At 28.6% G+C, this 21669-nt stretch overlaps 1 protein-coding gene across 3 annotated transcripts; it reads left to right on the top strand.

Annotated features, from left to right (window-relative positions):
- Positions 1-14197: 14197 nt before the first annotated feature.
- Positions 14198-20033, top strand: LOC124825065 (Pentatricopeptide repeat (PPR-like) superfamily protein). 3 transcript variants are annotated; one of them, XM_088115111.1, is made up of 4 exons: positions 14198-16309; positions 17291-17412; positions 18319-18406; positions 19757-20033. In XM_088115111.1, exon 1 carries the CDS (start codon positions 14414-14416, stop codon positions 16073-16075), a length of 1662 nt encoding a protein of 553 aa, XP_087971237.1. In that variant the 5' UTR covers positions 14198-14413; the 3' UTR covers positions 16076-16309; positions 17291-17412; positions 18319-18406; positions 19757-20033. The 3 variants fall into 3 exon arrangements, with proteins under 3 accessions (XP_087971237.1, XP_087971235.1, XP_087971238.1); XM_088115109.1 differs by lacking the exon at positions 19757-20033 and adding an exon at positions 18812-19134; XM_088115112.1 differs by lacking the exon at positions 19757-20033 and having other exon boundaries at positions 17274-17412; positions 18319-18803.
- Positions 20034-21669: the final 1636 nt, after the last annotated feature.

Below are 21669 nucleotides of genomic sequence, written 5' to 3'. Positions count from 1 at the left end.
CCACAAAATAGATTTGAAAGTAACAGCAGGCAGTGCAGCCTGATCAAGCGAGCAAATAATTAATGTGCTGCTTAATGGGGACTTGTGCACCCTCATTTTTCAATTACAACTTGCAAGAGAGCTTCTTTCTTGATCTCTATGTGTAGACAAATTTTACAAGATTGGGGCAAGCACTGTTTTGTCGGTCACACACGGAGGAAGAGAAATGGAGGAAGGTTGGAAGATGGTGGCCAGTAGGGTCACTTTGGCCGACAAGTCAAAAACTTCAATACTTCACTTCTTGTAAAAACTCTGCAAAAGTCAAATTAACCTTCTATTTCTATGCATTCTTCTTGCATCACACATGTTAGAGTCTGAATAATTTGTGTTTGTCATGTTTTCGGATTAGTAGGTTCAATGTGGATGCTTTTGCTTTAATCACATTTTTCATCCAACAAAAAGCCTATATCATAGCCTTTTTCACACTCACTGAGCCTTTGCTTTTGAATATGCCTGTCAGCTACTAATATTCATTTTGTTACAAACACCGAATGATGAATGTATATGAATTATGTTTTCCTACATATAGGCTCACATCAATGGCATAATCACCTCAATTTTTAAAACTGTATATTGTGCACAATAATTGTAACAATGCCAACATTACACTTGTATGTTCAATGTTTTTGTTCAAGTGGGTTTTAATATATAATCTTCTTCTTTTTTTCTCTATTTTTATTGTTCATCTTCAGACTTTTACATTACAATCAAACATTCTTCTTTGAAAAATCAAAAGGTTAATTGGATTTACTGAAATTTGATGCAGACTTTAAAGTTGCACTAACTTTCACGTAAACAGCTAGTAGGAAGCATCCAATTTTTCAAGTAGGTAACCACTACAAATCCTTGATTATATATATATATATATATATATATATATATATATATATATATATATATATATATATATATATATATTCTACATATCATGTTCATCACGTAACTTCGTGGGATAAAACGTATTTAATTATTACGTTTTATATAATATTGTGATTTATTTTTGTCCACCGACTAACAGTGAAGGCTAACCTTTTTAAGACCTGTGTTAAGAAATTAATATTTATTATTTTCAATAAAATTCTCTTGAAAAATAAAGTAACAAATATGTAAGATTTTCAAAAAAATATTTTATTTCGTTTTTCCTGTTAATGTTTTATTTTTAATTTATTTTTAATACTATTTTGGTTTAATCCTTTCGAACATCCCTATTTCTGTAAGATCGTCTCAAGTAGGTCCTCGTATTGTAAATATTCTCGATTAGGTCTCTTATTATGAAAAATTGAATCAATTTAGGCCTTATCATTAATTCCATACTAACACCGTTAAAGGGGGTGACACGTGTCAGTTCGTGGTTTTTTTCGAATTTTTTAATTATATTTTTATTATTTTTATTTTTATTTTTTATATTTTTAAAAGTAAAATTTAAAAATGTCACGTGTCAAACTGATAGTGTGCCACGTGGCAATGGCAGTGTGACATGGCACTGACAGTGCCACATGTCATTGTTAGGCCACGTGTCATTGCATTAGTCTCAATTTGGTCCCTGTATTTTTATTATGTTGCAATTTGATCCTGTATTTTTATTTTGTCTCAATTTAGTCTTAATTTTAAAAATTAAATAATTTTTTCCCTCCTCAAATTCAAACAAAATTTAAATTGTATATATTTAAATAACATAACATAACACCATTTTTTTTAAACCCTTATAGCATAACATAACATAACACCTATATTTTTAAACTCTTTTTTTAAATTTTATATATTTAAATTGTATATATTTAAATTTTCCCTCCTCAATTTTAACTCTTTTTTTTAAATTGTATATATTTAAATTAAACTCTTTTTTTTTAAATTGTATATATTTAAATTGTATATATTTAAATATATATCTTTTGTATATATTTAAACAAAATTTGTTAAGATTTATATACAATTTAAACTTTGTTTGAATTTGAGGAGGGAAAAAATTGTTTAATTTTTAAAATTAAGACTAAATTGAGACAAAATAAAAATACAGGGATCAAATTGCAACATAATAAAAATACAGGGACCAAATTGAGACTAATGCAATGACACATGGCCTGACAATGACATGTGGCACTGTCAGTGCCATGTCACACTGTCATTGCCATGTGGCACACTATCAGTTTGACACGTGACATTTTCAAAATTTACTTTTAAAAAACTAAAAAATAAAAAATAAAAAATAAAAATAAAAATAAAAATAAAAATAAAAATAATAAAAATATAATTAAAAAATTCAAAAAAACCACGAACTGACACGTGTCACCCCCTTTAACGGTGGTAGTATGAAACTAACGGTAAGGCCTAAATTGACTCAATTTTTCATAATAAAGGACCTAATCGAGAACATTTACAATACGAGGACCTACTTGAGACAATCCTACATAAATAGAGATGTTCGAAAGGATTAAACCTACTATTTTTTTAAAAAGGGATGAGCCAACTTCTTTATCTACCGACCTTGAAAGTCAACTAAACTTATTGAAGGTAATAGTAGCCAATTTTTATCTACCTTGTTAACTTGAAGTGATAATAATATAATGTGAAGGTGTAAAAAATATTCTTTTTATGGTAAGAAAGTTGAAAGATATTCTAATTATTCCATTAATATTTTAATAATGATAGTTATAGTGTGGCAATGGCATGATATAAACTTATGAAGATTAAAATTACTAGTTATGTTCAATATGTAAATTACGAATTTGTTTTTTTTTTAATTTTATAATATATTTTTAAAAGTTAGAGATAATTTCTTGTTTTTTTATCTCATCAATATTAAGATGATTTTAATCAATCAGGTTTTTCTTTCATGTATTTTTTTTCCCTTTTAGTTGTCTAATTTTTCCGTTTTTATTACATAGTTTTATGTTATATAATATGATATATTAACTAAATAGATTAATTTGTTAGTCTGGATACCTACTTATATGTTTTTTTGAATCAACTCTACGAGTTCTTAAACGTTATCTTTTTTTTTACTAATATATAAAAAATGAGACTAAAAGAGTTAATTAATTGTAGTTAGGTAGTACATGAATAAATTTGATGGTTAGAATTGGATTAAAGTTTGAAATAATTAGAATATAATTTATAGATAATTTAGTATGAATAGTTGAGTTAATTAAAGCTATTCATGTATATATAATAGAGTAAGGTCGGTGAATTATATTTTTAATAATTTGAAATAAATTCCTATATCTTAAGAATATAGGAAAATGATTTTTATATTTGAATTGAATCTACTATTATTCTGTTGAAATTGACGGTTTTTCATTTGATTTTAAATCATTTAATTCTCATATTGTATTAGAAAAATGTTTTATTTATAATTGCAAAACTTTTTAGAGACAAGTGGTTTATGCATCTATACCTATTTGGATTGTTATATAATTATTTTGTGTTATGATATTTTTATTTAAGTGATAATTTGATCACTTAAATGAATTTTAAATTCAGACAAATATTTTTCTTTATTATTTAAATCTTAATTTGATTATCTAAAAAAAATCATGATGAAACAATTTTATTTATTTCTTTTAGTTTCCGTTCAAATGAAAATATTTGCTCAAGAGACATTTCTATAATAAAAGACATATAAATGCATTCATAATTATTAGACGTGTTATAATATGTATTATATATAGTATATGACATTATATATAGATAATTTCATTGTGTTATATGTACACATCAAAAAGTACTTAAAAATATATAAAATTGTATAATATATATAATAATTATGTTTGTACATGGATATCTACCATAATTATTGTATTACTACTAGGTATGAAATAATTTATATTTGTTTTTGAAAATAACCTAAGCTTTTTTGAAATAATAGTTAATTTTAACTTGTAAATTCTCATTTCATTCTTAATTAAATAAATTTTACTGAAATATATTTTATGAAATTTAAGATCCATTAGAGTGATAATGATAAATTTGAGAATGGTGAATACTTCATCTATAATTACTTCTTTATTTTATATAAAGTCTTCATAACAAAATAAATAAACACGCATTTCAAAGTAATTCAGATAACGCATATTTTTTCCATGCACTCAATCAACAACCATTCCGAATGGGCAAACAGACAAACTAAAAAATATTAATATTTTAGTTTAAATAATTCAATAAGAATAATACATTTACACTCATAAATAATACACTAAAGAAAGACATTCTACAGAAGTTTTTAGTTATTTTGAAAAATATTAAATAATACTTTACAATGAATATTTTTTATGATTCTTTTCCCTTGAGACAGTAAAGTTCCTTAAAAAAAAGGAAAATGTAATAACTTAATAAAATTAAACTTATTATTAATATTAGTAAAAATACACGGGTTTCTGAAATACTATAATTATAAATTATAAAAACTAGTAAAAATGGAAAGAACTAGGAAATAGTATTTTAGAACCTCGAATGGTTAAAAAAAAAGTGAGATTCAATTATTTTAATATTAAAAAGTTTTAATATAAATAGTTTTGTTATAAATAATTTTTATTATTTTAAACAATCAATTCTATAAAAATTACTTTTGTAAGGTTATTATGATGCTTCAATAGTCTTTCCATCTCAAGTAGAGAAGGAAATTATATGTTGAGGAGTAGCAAATGATTTTAGTTTAGGTGTTTCATCTTAGCCTAAGACATGAATGAGTTAATATTGTGAGTATGATAGGGTGAAACTCATTGGCAATGATTCTGCAAAACAATAGAGATCATCACAAGTGCATGATTCACCATAGCTCAACATCTGTATCCAAATTTGTCAAAACTAGAATATGTATATATGTTTAGGTTCTTGTTTGATTTTAAAGTTAAATGTATTATATGCTAATTTATAATTTTATGATTTGATTTTTTTACAATATTAATTTACCCTTGCTGTTTTTGTCTATTTGTGTGTTTGATTTCTCTTTTGCAACGATCATCTTAATGGTAACAGCTTAAAAGATATTAGGAGTGAGCAAGTGCTAAAAAACGGTGGAGCTAAAATATATAATAGAAAATTTGGTTTTAGTAATATATTATTTTTGTAAAGACCTTATTATGTTTTTGGTTAAAAGTAATAAAATTTTGAAATTTGGGTATATTTTTTTATTATATCAAAAGTTTTATTAAATTACAAAATAATTTTTAGTAATTAAAATAAATATTTATTAAACTATTAAATTGTTGTTATAAAAAGTAACTATGAAAAAAAATAATTTTTATAATTTTATTATAAGTAATTTTTTATGTGTAAATGATTTTTTATTATGAATAATTATTTAAATTTAAAAATAATTATTTTTTCTTTTATTTTAAATAATTATTTAAATTCAAAATATAAAACTAGAAGAAAGGTTTGCAAAAAAAAAGATAATCTTCTTTATTAATGGTATAGGAAGATTTAAAAAATTATTGCAATTATATTTTAGCTACAAGAGCTTTTAATTACTTTTGAATAGAAAATGTACGGTTATTTATTCTTTAACAAATTGTTTTAATTTAATAAAACAGAAGTTATTTAATTAAAAATAATACTAAAAACAGTATAACAAAATTCCTTTATGTCATGATAACGACAATAACAATAAGGATTAAAATAAGATTTATTAGAAGTATTAGTAAAAAAATTATACATGTTATGTTACAAAATAAAAATAATAATTATTATAATATTCAATATTTTTTCACAAAATATGATTTATAAAGTATTTTGTTTACTGATTAAATATTTGATTTAACCTGTATTAAGTCTAACTTAATTTCTTAACTAAAATTTAGGCACAATCTTCCCTTTCTTTTCCTAGTTACCAAATTGTATAGATGACATTATACTTGTTTCTCTTCTATGGTTGCCACATGAAACATAATCTTCATTTTTCTTTTGAAACATAATATATATTTTAAATTAAATGAATTAAAATAAAATAAAAAATATTTTATTTTATTGCATTGGTAGACATTTTATTTTATTAAATTTTAATTTCAATGAACTATTTTTTAATTACTTTTCATTATTTTAAATTTCAATTTAAATATGTCATTATGTAATTTTTTTTAAAATTGCCAAAAGGTCATTATTTGACTCTAACTTAATTTATTTAACTTTTATTATCCAATAATTGATATTATATTCAAGAAACATCTTTCAAAAACTGAGTGACATCATTTGACACTTCCACATGAAACTCTTGAAAAACTATCCTGACATGAGATGGAGTCCAAAACTTGAATATGCAACATTGTAATTTGTCTGATCAATTTTGTAGTCCTCTTAGAAAAGTGCTGGCTTATTTGAAAGTGTATTGATTGTTTTGGTTACTTTTAAATGAAAATTTCGTTGATAGATATATAGTTCTGAAAGTTGCAAGAATACACCAATAACTAAATTTAAGATTAAAGAGAATTATTAACAAAAGGAGTTGATTTGAGATAAGAACTTTGTGGTAAAGGAGTTGTTGATACATGTATGTGGTGCCTTTTAGAAATGACATCAAATCACAGAAAAAAAAAATGAAAGAAGATTCATTGATGATTTTTCAATCACATATATAATTCACTATCAATAAGACATACACATTTAGGTGTAATATTTATCAACATTTTTTAAAAAAAGTGTATGTTATATGACTTTTCAACAACTAACACATAAATCTTTCACCTTTTAAGATTCTTAGAAAATGAAAACAATCATTTTAAATCTATTATAGAAAATTAATTAATTATAAAATATATTAACTTTTATTTTTTCATTTCTAAATCCACCTTCACTTACTTACCTTCAAATCCACTCAAATAAACAACAAAAAAATGTATTCTCAAATCCATTCAATCACTCTCCTCCAAATCCATTCAAGTGAACAAAGCCTTATAGATTTTTTTTCTCCTTTCCTCTCTTTAATCTTAAGAAAAAATAAAAACTAAAAAATTATATTGCATGACATACCATGTTTACATGTGTTAACTACTTAAATAGTGTTAACAAAATGACTAAATTGACAAAAATTAATGAAAATTGAAATCTTATTAGCCACGAAAAAGAAAAGTGAATCATAATTGAATAAATTTAACGATAATAAAAACTAAATTAGTTTTTAAGTCTTTTTTTCGACAAATCCTAAGTTTCTTTTTCTTATTTAGTTATATTGCAAGTATGAGTTTTTGGTGCTACATTAATATTAAAGTCAAATAAATAATTTTCTTTCAGATTATACTCATAATTATAAGTTTTATCAGATTTGTGTTGAAAATCTAAATATGAGTTTAAGTTTAACTAACACTTGGTAGAGATAAGAAAATTGAGCAACATATAAGACAAAAAAGCTCATAATTCAATTGTATTAAGGTTTTGAGTTAAAAGTGGTGTCAATTTCTTATATTGTTAGACTTATGTTTCATTGGTGTTGTATCTCTTCAATAAAATTTCTCTGTAAAGACCCACTAATGGTATATCAGACTCAGACTCGATGGTAAATTTTGGTGACCAACTCATACAAATACAATATGGTTCTTATATCGAAAGTTTTCATAACAAAAGATTCAAATAAGCGTGTCATTTAATAGATATGAGAAAGTTAAATAACATATAAAATAAAAATCAATTATCAATTTTTATTAAAAATAATGTTAAATCTCTTATGTAAACACCCATAAGTTTGTCCCTAAAGTTAGAATTTCTCTGGCTTGTATAAGTGTTTTTAGCATTCCTTAAAAAAAACACATGACTTAATGGAAAAAGACTTCTTTTTAAAGTATGATTGAAATACATGACCTTATATATTTTGAACTAGTTGATATTAATGATCTATGATATGCATAGACTTAAAACTTTGAATGTTAGGTTTGAATTGGGAAATTTGAGCATTTGATAATCATGTTTCAGATGAGTTGACATCCACGTAGGTTGGATATAACTAATTTTATTGTTTAATTTTTCATTATGATTTTAATTTGTATATGATAGATAGAAAGTTATGCTAGTTCAAGAAAATAAACTAAAGTAAATATAGAAGTGTATTTTATTGCATTAATTTTTTTCTTTTCTTATAAGTACCAATAGTGTAAATATGATGATGTTGAATAGTGTTTTAACTTATTTTTTTTCAAACACTTAATTTGTTTTTAAAATTTTTTATGCGTGGAGTAGATTATTTTGAAGTGTTACACTTGTAGTTTTGAATATTTTTAGAAGGCTAAATTATTAAAACTGTCCTTTACCCAACAGATTAATTCAGTTTGATTTTTCTTAAAGTTTAATTTAGCAGTTTACGTTTTTTTAAAGAAGCCAAAAATGTCATTTTGTTAGTTTAAAATTAATTTATTAACAGATAAAGCTTATTGATATTTCAAAAGTCACTACAATATAATATTTTTATTACACACATTGATGACCTTTCAAAATTACCCTCCCTTTCCTTGTCAATCCAACATCTTCTTATATACTTCTAATTTAATCCTTATTAATTTAATCTTAAACATGCATAAACAAATAACGGTGATAAAAACCATATCAGTAAAACCTTCTACTTCTACTCAGTATAGAGACCGCAAAACATAAAGTTTTACATATAGATAAGAACATGAAAATTCACTGCAAACTATATTTTATACTTAGCTTTTTATTTCAAAATATTATAATAAACTTTTATATATAGATATAGTTGTATCATATTGTAGTTTATTTACGAGATGTAATATGATTTACAAAAATTATATCGAAATTAGGTTATGAAAAAACGTTGGCACTTGTGATTTTTTTGTCATGACTGAAGACAGACCACCTAACTATTAATACCCTCAGATGTTGTTGTTGGTACTTTATCAGTTTATCTGATATTCATCGTAAAAGACAGAATATCAAATCCCTTTATCATGGTAAAATGTGTCTTGCGTACACGAATTGCTTTCTTATACATTTCTTGAAAAACTTTCTTGAAAAGCCATAAATATTTTAGTTTTCTGCTTAGCAAAATATCATGTTTTATGAAATACATGTGTACCAGTAGGGATCGGACGCCAGATAGGCTGAACGTCCGTAATGGACCAAATACGCTATCCTTCTGCTTATCATCAAGAAGGGTTGGGCGCGCTAAACCAGACGTCCATACGTCCACGATCACGCAACCTTGCCGCTCGTTATCCGGATAAATAACAATGAGGCCGGCCGGTCATACCGCCTGCTAACCATGCCGCCTATAGGGATTGGTTGGCCGAAAGGCCAAACTTTGGGAGACCGGCCAGACATGCTGCTAATTAACCAGGTTTAAGGTAAGTTGAGGTTAAAAGCTATTGGGTTGAATTTGGACCGTAGCGAAAACTATAAATACAGATCCAGGGTGAGTGGTAGACATGTTACATTTATTGCGCATTTATTACTGTTCGATAGAGAAAGTCATTGCTCTCAAAACTTTCTTAGACTTTGGCATCGGAGAATCTTTCGTAGGTCTCTCACCGCGCATTGAGAAGGAAATTGAGGAGCGAGGACGGAAAGCCAGACATACGGACATACGGAGTACAAGTAGAGAAGGAAATGAGGACATTGGACGACACATCCCTTCATATCCGAAACAACATGAAATATGGCTTCATGTATATCTACCAATCTAATCATCCAATTATTTAAAAATCCGTGTTCGAGAAATGTGATTATTATACAGATTTTATTATACAAGTAACAAACGAATAACCATACAAATTAAAAAACCAAATACATACTTTCTATGATGGTTGTATTACTAGCCATGTAAAAAGTGATATTATTTTATAACCGTTAGAGTTCTAACAATTACAGAAAGTTAATTTTTTGTATATTTTATTGATTTTTTTATGACAATTTTTTTTATAATTATATTGAAAGTGAATTTTTTTATGATGATTATGGAATTCTCATAAAATATATACATTTTCTGCATCGTTTAAATTTATATGAATGCAAGTATGTTGAAACAATATCATTAAAATTAATCATTATATTTAAAAAATTGTTAAAGTATGAAACTTTTATTATAGTTTTGTTTTTAGAAAATGTATTGATAATTGACAGAGAAAATGATATTTAAACTATGGTTTACCTATGAGACTATTGGATTTAAAAACAAAAAATATTCATAAAAATTATTCATATATATTGTTGGAAGTCTCACATGGATTAGAGATAAGGTCAATTCATAGTTTATAAGTAAGTGTAAATCTCACCCTACAAGCCGGTTTTGTAGGGTTGAATTAGGCTTAAAAATCTACTTTCTACTATGATATCAGAGCATGATTAGAGCCTATCCTAGCGAGTTCACTCGCCATCGAGAAATTTACAGAGTTTCACAAACACAAACCCTTAAAAATATTATATATATAGTATAAATGTAAGGAGGAATGTAAAATCAAACAGGGGTTGATTTCAGTATACATGATGGTGGAAATATCATAGGATGGGAAATGATTTCCAAAAAGCCTTTTGATTTGTTAATACTAAAAAGGCTTGTAGGGGGTAACAATCCCATGAGTTTGGGACATTTTGAGAGCATTGTGCCTCCTACACTCAGGTTATAAAAAAATTATATTTAACAATTGAATACTGTTTAACAATTACAGTTTTTTTAATAGGAAAAATATAATAATGAGATCACAGTATTTTTTAATTAAAAAATTACAATTATAAAATGATTTTTAAGGTTAATATAGCAATACTCTTAACCTTTTGCATAAATTTATAACACAGACCGTTCCTAGTGGACTTACCAGAGGTTCTAGATCTCGTGTAAGAGTTTGTATCGGGTACAATAATTGACAACTGTTATTATATATATATATATACGAGTTTGTTAACTTTTGTATGTTTTTTTTATTTATATTTTAGCAATGTGTATCAGATTTTAGTAGACAAAAATATTATCATATATTATGGATTCTAAGTTTTAAGATAAAGAGTATTTAAATAATTTTCATTCTCAAAACTAAAAAAAAACAAGAAATTCTCAAACTTTTACTCACCTTCCTACTTTCTTTCAACTTTTTCTCTTCGATCTCTCTCACTCTAACATTTTCTCTTTTATCTCTTTCACTCTAACATTTTCTCTGTCACCTTTACTATAACCCAATTGAAAATATCATAAACATTCGCCTAACCCTAATTCACCTTCCTCATTTATTCAATCCAATTTGTTTCTCTATATACTCTCTCTCATTCACACAGCAACTCGTGACACCGCAATCTGTTGTTCTTGCTTTGTTCATTCATTTGTTTTCCACTTTAATAGCGAAATAATTGATGATGTTGATGTTGATTTTTGATTGAAGGATGATGTTATATCTTTTCCCTTTTGATTATTATTGAATTTCGTTTTTAAATTTTAGAATTAGTAGTTTATCTTCGTTCTTATACACTTAAACACCCTACTTAGTGTTTGGAAATTTTCCATTTTGTTCGTAAAAATATGCAAAAAGATAATCACAAAATATTGAGTTCAAACAGAACCCCAATAAATTAAAACAAACAAGAGAAGGAAAGAAAAACCTAAAACCCGACCCAAATGAAAAAGTGGGTGGTTGACACTGATTAAGTAAAGTTAGGTGAATGTTTCTGATTTTTTCAGTTGGGGCTACACTATGAATGACATAGAAGAGTAAGAGATATGAAAGAGAAAAGGTTAAGAAGAAAAAAAGAAGGAAGTGAGTAAAGGTGGACTTCTTGTTTTTTTTAGTTTTGTGAATGAAAATTATTCAAATATCATTGACCTTAAAACTTATAATCCATAACATATGAAAATATTTTTGTCTACTAAAATATAAATTGTACGTAAAAGCCCACATACACACACACACACATATATATATATATATATATATATATATATATATATATATATATATATATATATATATATATATATATGAATAGTTAAAAATTAAAAAGTTGATGGTACAACTCGTTTTTAAATAAGAAAAATTAAGAATTCAAGCCCATTTTACGAACATGTTTTACCCATTTCATTTTATAGATAACCGTTTTAACACTTCTAATTTGATCAAGCCTTAATTATTAATTTGATTAGTATTTTTATTGAGTTGTTTTAGTTTTAACATATATTTTTTAATTTGATCTTAATATTTATCAATTTTATTTAATTTAGTTTTTTTACTAACATTGTTTAAACAACGAAACAGTGAATAATGTATGTCATTATTTGTAGTGGTTTGTTTTTTATTTTTATATTATTTATTTATTTTTTATTTTTATTTTTTTAATTACATTTAAAATTAAGACAAAATTTAATTTTTATATAAATGTTATATATATATATATATATATATATATATTTGTATTAAAATTTATATTTTTATTAAATATTTCTAACTTAAGTTAAAGTTTATTTAAAATTAGAATGAAAATTTTAAAATGAAGACTAACATTGGTTTAAAATTTTAAAAAATTAAAAAATCACATAAACTATTAAATAAAATTGTCATATAAATAAAATTGTCAAATTTAAATACATATTTGTTATTTTTGTAAAAATAAATATTGTAGAGATTTTCTTTTCTTTGTTTTTTACCACAATAATAATTATAATAATTTCTTTTAATATTTATACAATGTGTTAATTTTAATTTAATATTTTATGTGACTTTTAACCTCTTAAACTTTTAAATGAATGATGTTAGTCCTTATTCCTAAAATATGTGTTCTAATTTTAAATCAACTTTATTCCTAAACCAAAAATATTTAACAAATATGTGAGTTTTAATAAAAATAGCAGTATAAAATTTATAAAAAATTAAATTTGTTTTCAAATGGAAAACAACAATATTGCTTAAATATTAATTTAATTTTTATTTTTGTTAAGTTTATTTAATTATTTTTAATATTTATTTTGGTTTCAATTTCGTCCTAATATTTGTTAATTTTATTTAACTTTTTGTTTTCTAACGTCATTTAAATAATTAATGGACATTGAATATTGTTTTTAACTTGTAAATTCGTGATTTTTTTTAAATTTTAGTTTTTTAAAAAATTTTAAACTTTTTAAGTCAAAAAAATGTTTACTTGTGTCGTCTGGAATCAGTTACACGTGATCAATGTTTTATATTTAATTTTGATTTATATTCATTATTTTTGTTCAATTTAGTTTTATTTTTTTAATTGGACCAATTTTATCTATTTTTAAATTGAGACCAAATTTAAATTTTATTTTAATGTTATATTGATATTTTTATTAAAATTTATTTTTTTATTAAATATTTTTAATTTAAAATTATAAAAGTAGAATAAATTTTTTAAAAGTGACGAGTAACATCATCACTTCAAATTTTAAGAATATAAAAATCATTAGTGATTTTAAAAATTTTAAAGGTTAAAAATTTTTAAAATTTTTAACCATTAATATTACTCATCCCACATTTTAAACCAATTTTAATCCCATTTAACATTTTCCTTGTAGCCAACATTTGCTCTGGTTCTTCCATCAATTCAAACTCATTTGAGAAGAACTAGCGGCAGTTCTTGACTTCTAGAACTTTGAGATTGAGTTTTTCTATTTTTTATTATTATTATTATTAATGGGTGTAACTAGTGACAGTAGTTCATAGGGTTGAGATTTGAAGTAGACGATGTATCCTACCTGAAATTCCACCTGATGCCTACCCCAGCCAGTCTGTTCTTTCATTCTCCCTCGTGCTTTGAGCAGGTTTTGCTTCAATCCAGCCATGATATTATCATTGAGCATCAACTCTTGGTTAACGTCACTTATGATAGTGTTTCTCTTGGGTATGGGATAATCTATCTCAACCAGACTCATGTTTGAAACGAAATTGTATTTTCATTTAAAGTGTTTAGTAGCTTTCTAATGCAATTGCATTTGAATTTCAGATACCTTTATTTTAATGACAAATAAGAAAATAAGTAGTTAGATGCTTTAATAAAAATTAATCATTTGGTCCTACTCTGTATGGGCCAATGCCTAAGAAAGCCTAAAATGTCCACATAAACAAAAACTATAGGACTAACATAGCAAGAAAAACTCATGGATCGATATGTGCTAGTTAGTATGAGGTCAAGATAATTGAGTCAGATCAAGTCAAATAGGTTGTTGGTTTGGGCTTTGGGTAGACCAATATTTGTCCAATTTTCCTATCAATCTTACCAATTAAGGCTAATTAACATTGAATGAAAACCATATGGTTCCAAAGAAATGTCGCATTAGAGATTAATAGTGGATGCTTTAATAGTTGCGCGTTAAAGTTAAGACAAGGTTGATAGAGTTAAAGTGAACTCACTGTTATTGCATTCTAGTTACGTAGATTGCATTTGCATGTGACAGTGGCAGTGGGAGTTAGATGGAAAGTGAAGTCCGATTTGAAGTTCCATGCGTTCAATCTCTCATAACTGGTCTTGTTCTTCTCTTGGTCTTGGTTCAGGCGCGAGCATCATCAGCTTTCTTAAGGCATGCAAGAGCAGTGAACAGCTGAAGCAAGTGCACGCTTCCATCATCTACCGAGGCCTTGAGCAAGACCACTTCCTCATCTCCCTTTTCATTCCCCTCTCACACACCCTCTCCACTCTCTCCTACACCTCCTCCGTCTTCCTCCGTGTCCTCACCCCTTCAACCTTCCTCTGGAACACTCTCATCAAATCCCATTGCCAAAACAACTGCTTCTCCCAAACCCTCACCGCCTTCGCTCGCATGAAGGCGCACGGGGTCCTTCCCGACGCCTTCACCTACCCTTCTGTCATTAAGGCCTGTTGCGCCACGTGCATGCCGCGGGAAGGAAAATCGCTTCATGGGTCCGCGTTCCGGTGTGGAGTCCACCGGGATCTCTACGTGGCCACCAGTTTGGTCGACATGTATGGTAAATTCGGGCAGATTGCTGATGCTCGCAGGGTTTTTGATGGAATGTCTAAGAGGAGTGTCGTTTCCTGGACTGCTATGCTTGTTGGGTACGTTGCCGTTGGGGATGTTGTGGAGGCCGAGAAGCTGTTTAATGAGATGCCGCAGAGAAATGTGGCTTCTTGGAATGCGATGTTGCAGGGTTTTATCAAGTTGGGGAATTTGAGTGGTGCTAGGGACGTGTTTGAGGCTATGCCGGAGAAGAATGTTGTTTCTTTCACCACCATGACTGATGCGTATGCTAAGGTGGGTGACATGGTGGCCGCGAGGTTCTTGTTTGATCGTGCTCCTGGAAAGGATGTTGTTGCATGGTCTGCTTTGATATCGGGTTATGTCCAGAATGGGCAGCCTAATCAGGCGTTGAAAGTGTTTTTTGAGATGGAATCGATGAATGTGAAGCCTGATGAGTTCATACTGGTTAGCTTGATGTCGGCTTCGGCGCAGTTGGGACATTTAGAACTCGCTCAATGGGTTGATTCTTATGTAAGCAAGAGCTGTATTGATGTTCAGCAGGACCATGTAATTGCAGCGCTTCTGGATATGAATGCAAAATGTGGGAACATTGATAGAGCTTCGAAATTGTTTGAGGAAAGACCTAAACGAGATCTAGTCTTGTATTGTTCGATGATACAAGGGTTGTCAATTCATGGGCGTGGGGAACAAGCCGTGAATCTGTTTAACAGGATGCTGATGGAAGGGCTGTATCCGGATGAGGTGGCCTTCACAGTCATTCTCACAGCCTGTAGTCATGCTGGGCTTGTTGATGAGGGCTGGAACTACTTCCAATCCATGAAGCAAAAATACTACATTAGTCCTTCGTCTGATCACTACGCGTGTATGGTTGATCTTCTAAGCCGGTCAGGACACATAAGGGATGCTTATGAACTTATAAAATTAATGCCTGAGCCTCGTGGCGGTGCCTGGGGTGCACTTCTTGGGGCATGTAAACTATATGGTGATTCAGAGCTGGGAGAGATTGTTGCCAATCGACTTTTGCAGTTTGATAATCTAAATGCAGCTAACTACGTGCTGTTGTCTGACATCTATGCGGCAGCAGAGCGATGGATTGATGTTTCCCTTGTGAGAAGTAAGATGAGGGAAAGGAGAGTGCGTAAGATACCTGGTTGCAGTAAAATTTAGTCCAGGGCCGAGTTGTTCTGGTATATGAAGTTCTGAAATGGGAAATTTGGTTGCAGAACATCGAAGCCGATCTGAATTCATTTTCAGCTGATCTGGAAGCTTTAGCTGTTGCCCCATGGCTGTTAAACTGTCAATGGAGAAATATGAATTGATCCTTCTTTCTTCATACGCTAAACACCAAACCGTATACTGCTTTCTCTCCTCAGTACACTTCACTGCACTATTATTCTAAAGGTTTTCCTCCTTTCTATGCTGTGCATTTCCCCTTTGATTTTTTGCAGTAAATAACACCATTATTTTCGTAGATAAGTTTTTTCCTCACTGTAAATTCTGAATTCTTTTGGTAATCTGTTATTTTCTTGATGCAGTTTTTGTTGTTTAATTTGGTTGATTATTAATACTTAAGGTTCTCTATTTGTCGTGATTAAAATAAATATGTCTCACTGTTACTGCTTCATTGGAATGGTTCTCTGTATAGAAACTTACTTTGTCCTGAGTGAGCTAAAGACTAAAATATTATTGTGAATTGAGAAGCCAAAGTGATTTATTGGAGTGATAATTTAGTGTGATCAAATCAATGTTGCTGTGTTGTTTGATCTTGATGGCAAGGTTCAGTGCTAAATGTGAGTTGGTGTTAATACAATAGTCAAATGAAAACTGGAAAAAACTGATGCAGTTTGTATCAGAGGTGCCTGTAATTAGATAATCAAAATAACAGAATTAAAAAAAAAAAAAGAGGGCAAATTTCCAGAGAGCAGAGCTCTCCTAAGCAAGAGAGGAATCTCTCTACCCCAAATACCCAGTCCAGCCATTCACCGGATGATCCCCACATTCTTACAAAGGAAAAACATTTGACCAACCCCATTCCCTTCAAACAGAATAAGTTACAAAGGGAAAATGTAACCAACCCCACTCCCCTTTTAAAGAGTCACCCATTCCCCAAATAGCCCTCCTTTACTAACCAAACTCAAATAGAAAACCTCTAAACAATCAATCTTGCTTCTTATTCTTGGGGCTACGACAATGTTGCTTACTCCACCTGAAAGAATGATTTCTATCAAAAACACAATTGAAATAGGAAAACAGAGGGAAACGTCTATTTATTCATTTATTCTTTTCTAATTTTGTACGTGTTGTGTAGTGCTTGCAAATTAGTCAAAGTTGATATGTGGTGCCTTTAAATGTAACACTTAATCAGCAATGTATTGTTGGCAGGAGCATGTCATAAATCGGGACGAAAAAGAATTTGTGACCCAACTTTTGAGTTTAGATTTCTTTCGTAGCTATCATTTTTCCCCAAGAGGGAAGGGATGCTTTGCATGAAGCACGAACAGTTGGTAAATTTACTGGAACTTTGCTTTGTTGGTTGACTAGTGCAATTTCTAATGCAAGTAACCTATGGTTGTCATTTGGTGATATATTTTTTTATGGAATTATTTATTCCTGAAAAAGTTTGGTAATAAACTTCAAATTTTGAAGAGAAGTTTTATTTCAATTTACCTCCAGTTAGTGCACATTTTAGTTTTTTAAGGCCTAATCTGCATTTTCAATTGCTTAATTAGAGGCTATTGTGCATGGGTACCAAAACTCTTAAAGCTCAAGATATTTTGTGGTGGCCAGGGAATGGTTTTATGCTTTTCAAGTATCCAGTAGGCATGTGGCTATGTACGTGTGCTGAGTAATACTCCTATATATGTATTATTCAGCAGGTTAAACATCTAATTAATAGGTTGTGCAACAAAATTAATGTATTTGTGTTTAAATCTAAGTAGTTTTGATTTCCTACCACTCTAGAAAGTTGTAAATTTTTTCACTAATATGTTATTATCCGTTATTATTTTGTTTTTCTGTTTCCTAAGTAAGTTATGAGACAACTTCCATATAAGTCCTGCTCTGTGGTATTCGTGTATGAGTAAGTAGGTAAAGAATGTAAAAATTTAGTTATGTTGTTTGATATATGGTTATATTAGCTGTTTTGTTACACTTTATTCAATATGACTGACAAACACAATTGCAGCCTTACAAATAAATGCACGACGCATCTATTACAGAAAAAAATCTGATATTAATACTTTTCTGTTCCCTGGAGCCTCTCAGAAAATACAAAATATATTAATACAATTTTCTCCTTTAATATTGACTGCCATGAGACTCTTTTAATGATAAATTTTCCAGTATCAAATGCAGTCTACTTATGTGCCTCCTTTTGCAATAATTTCACGTATATTAATTTTCTCGTGCAGCTGAGTTATCCTGGTACTAAATGAAGATAGAATGGGTTGGTGATCGATAAAAAAAGTCAGAGAAGCCGCCAAAAGTTTCAGCTACAAGGTAATATATACATAGTACCAATATTCACAAATTCTTGCAATATGATTGAAAAATAAGTGGGGGATGCTCAGTCAATGGTGTAGTTATACTTTTTCCTTCGTTTAGAAGAGAAAAGTACTCATTATTTAATCAGGTTAGACTTTAAATTTGCTATATAGCTACATCATGAAAAGTGACTGGATCATTTAAGTTGTTTATGAAACTAACATAAGAATAGGCGCCAAATAAATACAAGCACAGTCGAGATTGCTTTGGACAAATTTATTGAACACCTAGTTTATTCTTCGTACTAAAAAACGGAAGGCTAGTCTTATTACTTTGTTTTCATCTGCGTGTTATACTCGTACATTATGTTAACTGTGAGGTTCTGTAAACATTACAAGTTTTTAAGTTAAAATTTGGCAGGAGGAAGGTCTCTATGATTAGAAGGAAGATAATTCTACTGCAAATTTAATTGAGAATCTCACAGTTTTATTTAAGTCCAGAGGCCACTGAATCAAATTGTTTATATGAGCTGCAATAGTTTTATTATTGAATGAAAGTATAGTTAGTTCTCTTAGCTGCACAAATAAGCTTCAATAGCAGTTTATGTCTTCAACACCTTAGATTTGTTATGTAGCTGCTGCAGCAAACATTTACCCGACCAGTTACATTTTTTTAACTATTGGAATGCATATCTCACTCAAATTTGTAATGAAATTTGGAAAGAACATGCATTTGCCTTCGAATTGTTCAACAGTTTTCTCGTGTAGTTGTATTGCAAGTTCGAGAAAAAATCGAACTGAGAGAAATCATTCTGAACCAAACCATAAAAACTAAATCATTTGTGAAAAATAAAAAACCTAACTGTTTCTGTAACACTGTTCGATTGGATTTAAACTGTTTTTATAAAGTGGTGTGGTTTGATTTTGTTTCGTACATATGAAAATGTCTGAATTATAAATGAGTTGTGATCCCATCTAAATCCATTCATAGAAAACCAAACATGTTCTTCACGAGAAGGAACTCTGCTAATTGTCATCACCATCTTCAAATGACACTTACATAACTTGAAAAACATGCTCAACGGCCACTGACCACCACACAACATAGCCACCACCAAAACACACACCACAACCTTCACACCAAACCAAAAACACATCCTTGAAACCAAACACACTCCATCCTTTTTTTTCGAAAGGGTATAATTGGTATTTCAAAGAATATGGGGTGCATGAAGAAAGTATGGAAACAAGAAGCATTGGCCCAAAACTGGTCTGTGTCTAACCAACTGCAGTTTTGGGCTTTAATAATTGCAAAATGATGGTTTTTGCTGCACCTAATGAAATTTCTTCCTACACTCCATTACAGGTTTCCGAAAATTTTGATTTGGAATACAGGTGGGATAAGTGTCTTCCAACAAAAATTTTCTGAATTAGTCTAGTGTGTTTAGAAAAGCAAAATCTGATTTGACAGGGATATGGAAAAATTTGATTGGGGTGCAGGAAGAAACATCAAATGCAAAATTGTAAAATCGTAATTTTACTGTTCGGGAATGTACCTAAAATGTAATTGATGTTACGCAAGAATTACTGATTTCATCTGTTACCACCTACCATTTTTCCTTGTCAGGGAAGAAGCAACAAAGTCATAGAAAATCATTTAAAGCTTGTACATTTCAGCTTCTGATCTTGAGACTGTATTTTAGTAATGAAGGGGTTGTAATAAATAGAAGTGGGAAAAATATTAAGTTTTTTATTACTTGGATTGTTTAAATTAAAATAAAGAAACCAACGAAATTTGTTCAATACAATTTCTTCCAGTATTTTTTATGTCTCTTTATTTTAGGAGTATTAAAATAATTCTGGCTTTATCTTTCCTTATATTAAAAATAATAAGCAATAGTTTGTCCCAGTCATCACCATTAAAAATTCTTCTAACTTGGACATCCGAATATTCTTGTGAGCTTTCACAATTCAAAGTAGCAATTTAATGGGTCAAATTGCCGTGTCGAATCCACCATTCTCCCCTTTTCTATGTTTTTTCTTCTCTTTTTCCTTGTGCACCTTTTTTAGGAGTTGATATGACACTCAAACATGATTCATTATAACCTTTTTTTATTTACTAGGTTGAAATTTTGGGCTTGAGACAAAACACAAATGTCGAACAAAACAAACGAATATGCATAATAAGCATATTATGCATGCATTCCTGTGAATCGATATTGTTGTTAACTGTGTCAAGTAAGTTTTACGTAGAAAGCAACTATAAAGCTGTTTTATAATCAAATAACAGAGATATATTACAAGTTAAAACACACAAAATGCGAAGCGTAAGTTATTCGTAAAGGAAGAGAAAGAGTATATGAAACACATATAATAGTTAATATTTATACTAAACAAATAAGACAATAATTGAAATATATATTTAAGTTATAAAATATAAGTTTACATCAATGAAAGATGTAAAAAAACTTAAATTGTTATAGTAAAAAAACGACATATATTTATTGATTTGTTGTTTTCTTACTTCACTTTAATGTATCAAATATTTTACCTGGCGTTATCTTATTTTCTTTGCATATATGTTGACATTTTATTTGTTTTGTTATTAATTGCAAATACTTTTATTATTAAAATGAAGAAACGACAACATTCCGTATATTTCCTTACGATATAGAAAGGAATATGCCTGAGAATAGTAACAAAAATAAATAAATAAAACATTTACATTTTTTGACTAATCCTTACAAATTTCTTTCTATATTTCGTGATTTTTTCCATGCCATTGTTGGCAAGAAAAATATTTACAAATCTCAGTGGTATAATAGGATATTATCCATAGACACGTCTTTTTTACGAAATTCATAGTGGTTTGACATTTATAAAAAAATAAGAACTTGTTTAATTAGCACTTATAATTAATTTTGTATCTTTTCTTTCCATATAAAAGGTGAAAACGTGTAAACTATTCAAACTTCTATTATTATGTCCAATTTAGAGCATTAAATAAATCGTACTAAAACAATTAATTATGGGACATTCAACAACGCACTGGTTTGCTAAATTAATTTTATATTTATACATAGAATAACACATTTTCATGTGAGTTGTGTAATGAAAAGTAATATAAGGGTAAACAATCTCCATCAATAATATAATTTTTATATTAGTATTTAATTACAAATTAATTTGGAGTTGATTAATTTCTAAAATAATTTTGTCACTGCAGTTTGAAGAAGAAAAAATATCAAAGAAAAGCCTTGGGCTAGGGGAATATCTTTG

This window comes from Vigna umbellata, chromosome 5 (assembly GCF_029865625.1).
Source record: "Vigna umbellata cultivar VRB3 chromosome 5, Vumbellata_1.0, whole genome shotgun sequence".
Lineage (NCBI taxonomy): Eukaryota > Viridiplantae > Streptophyta > Magnoliopsida > Fabales > Fabaceae > Vigna > Vigna umbellata.
This window is presented reverse-complemented; position numbering and strand designations above follow the sequence as displayed.

What these genes read in the sequence shown, in the direction of transcription:
- LOC124825065 (XM_088115111.1), top strand. Translation starts at nt 14,414, where the DNA reads ATGCGTTCAATCTCTCATAACTGGTCTTGTTCTTCTCTTGGTCTTGGT.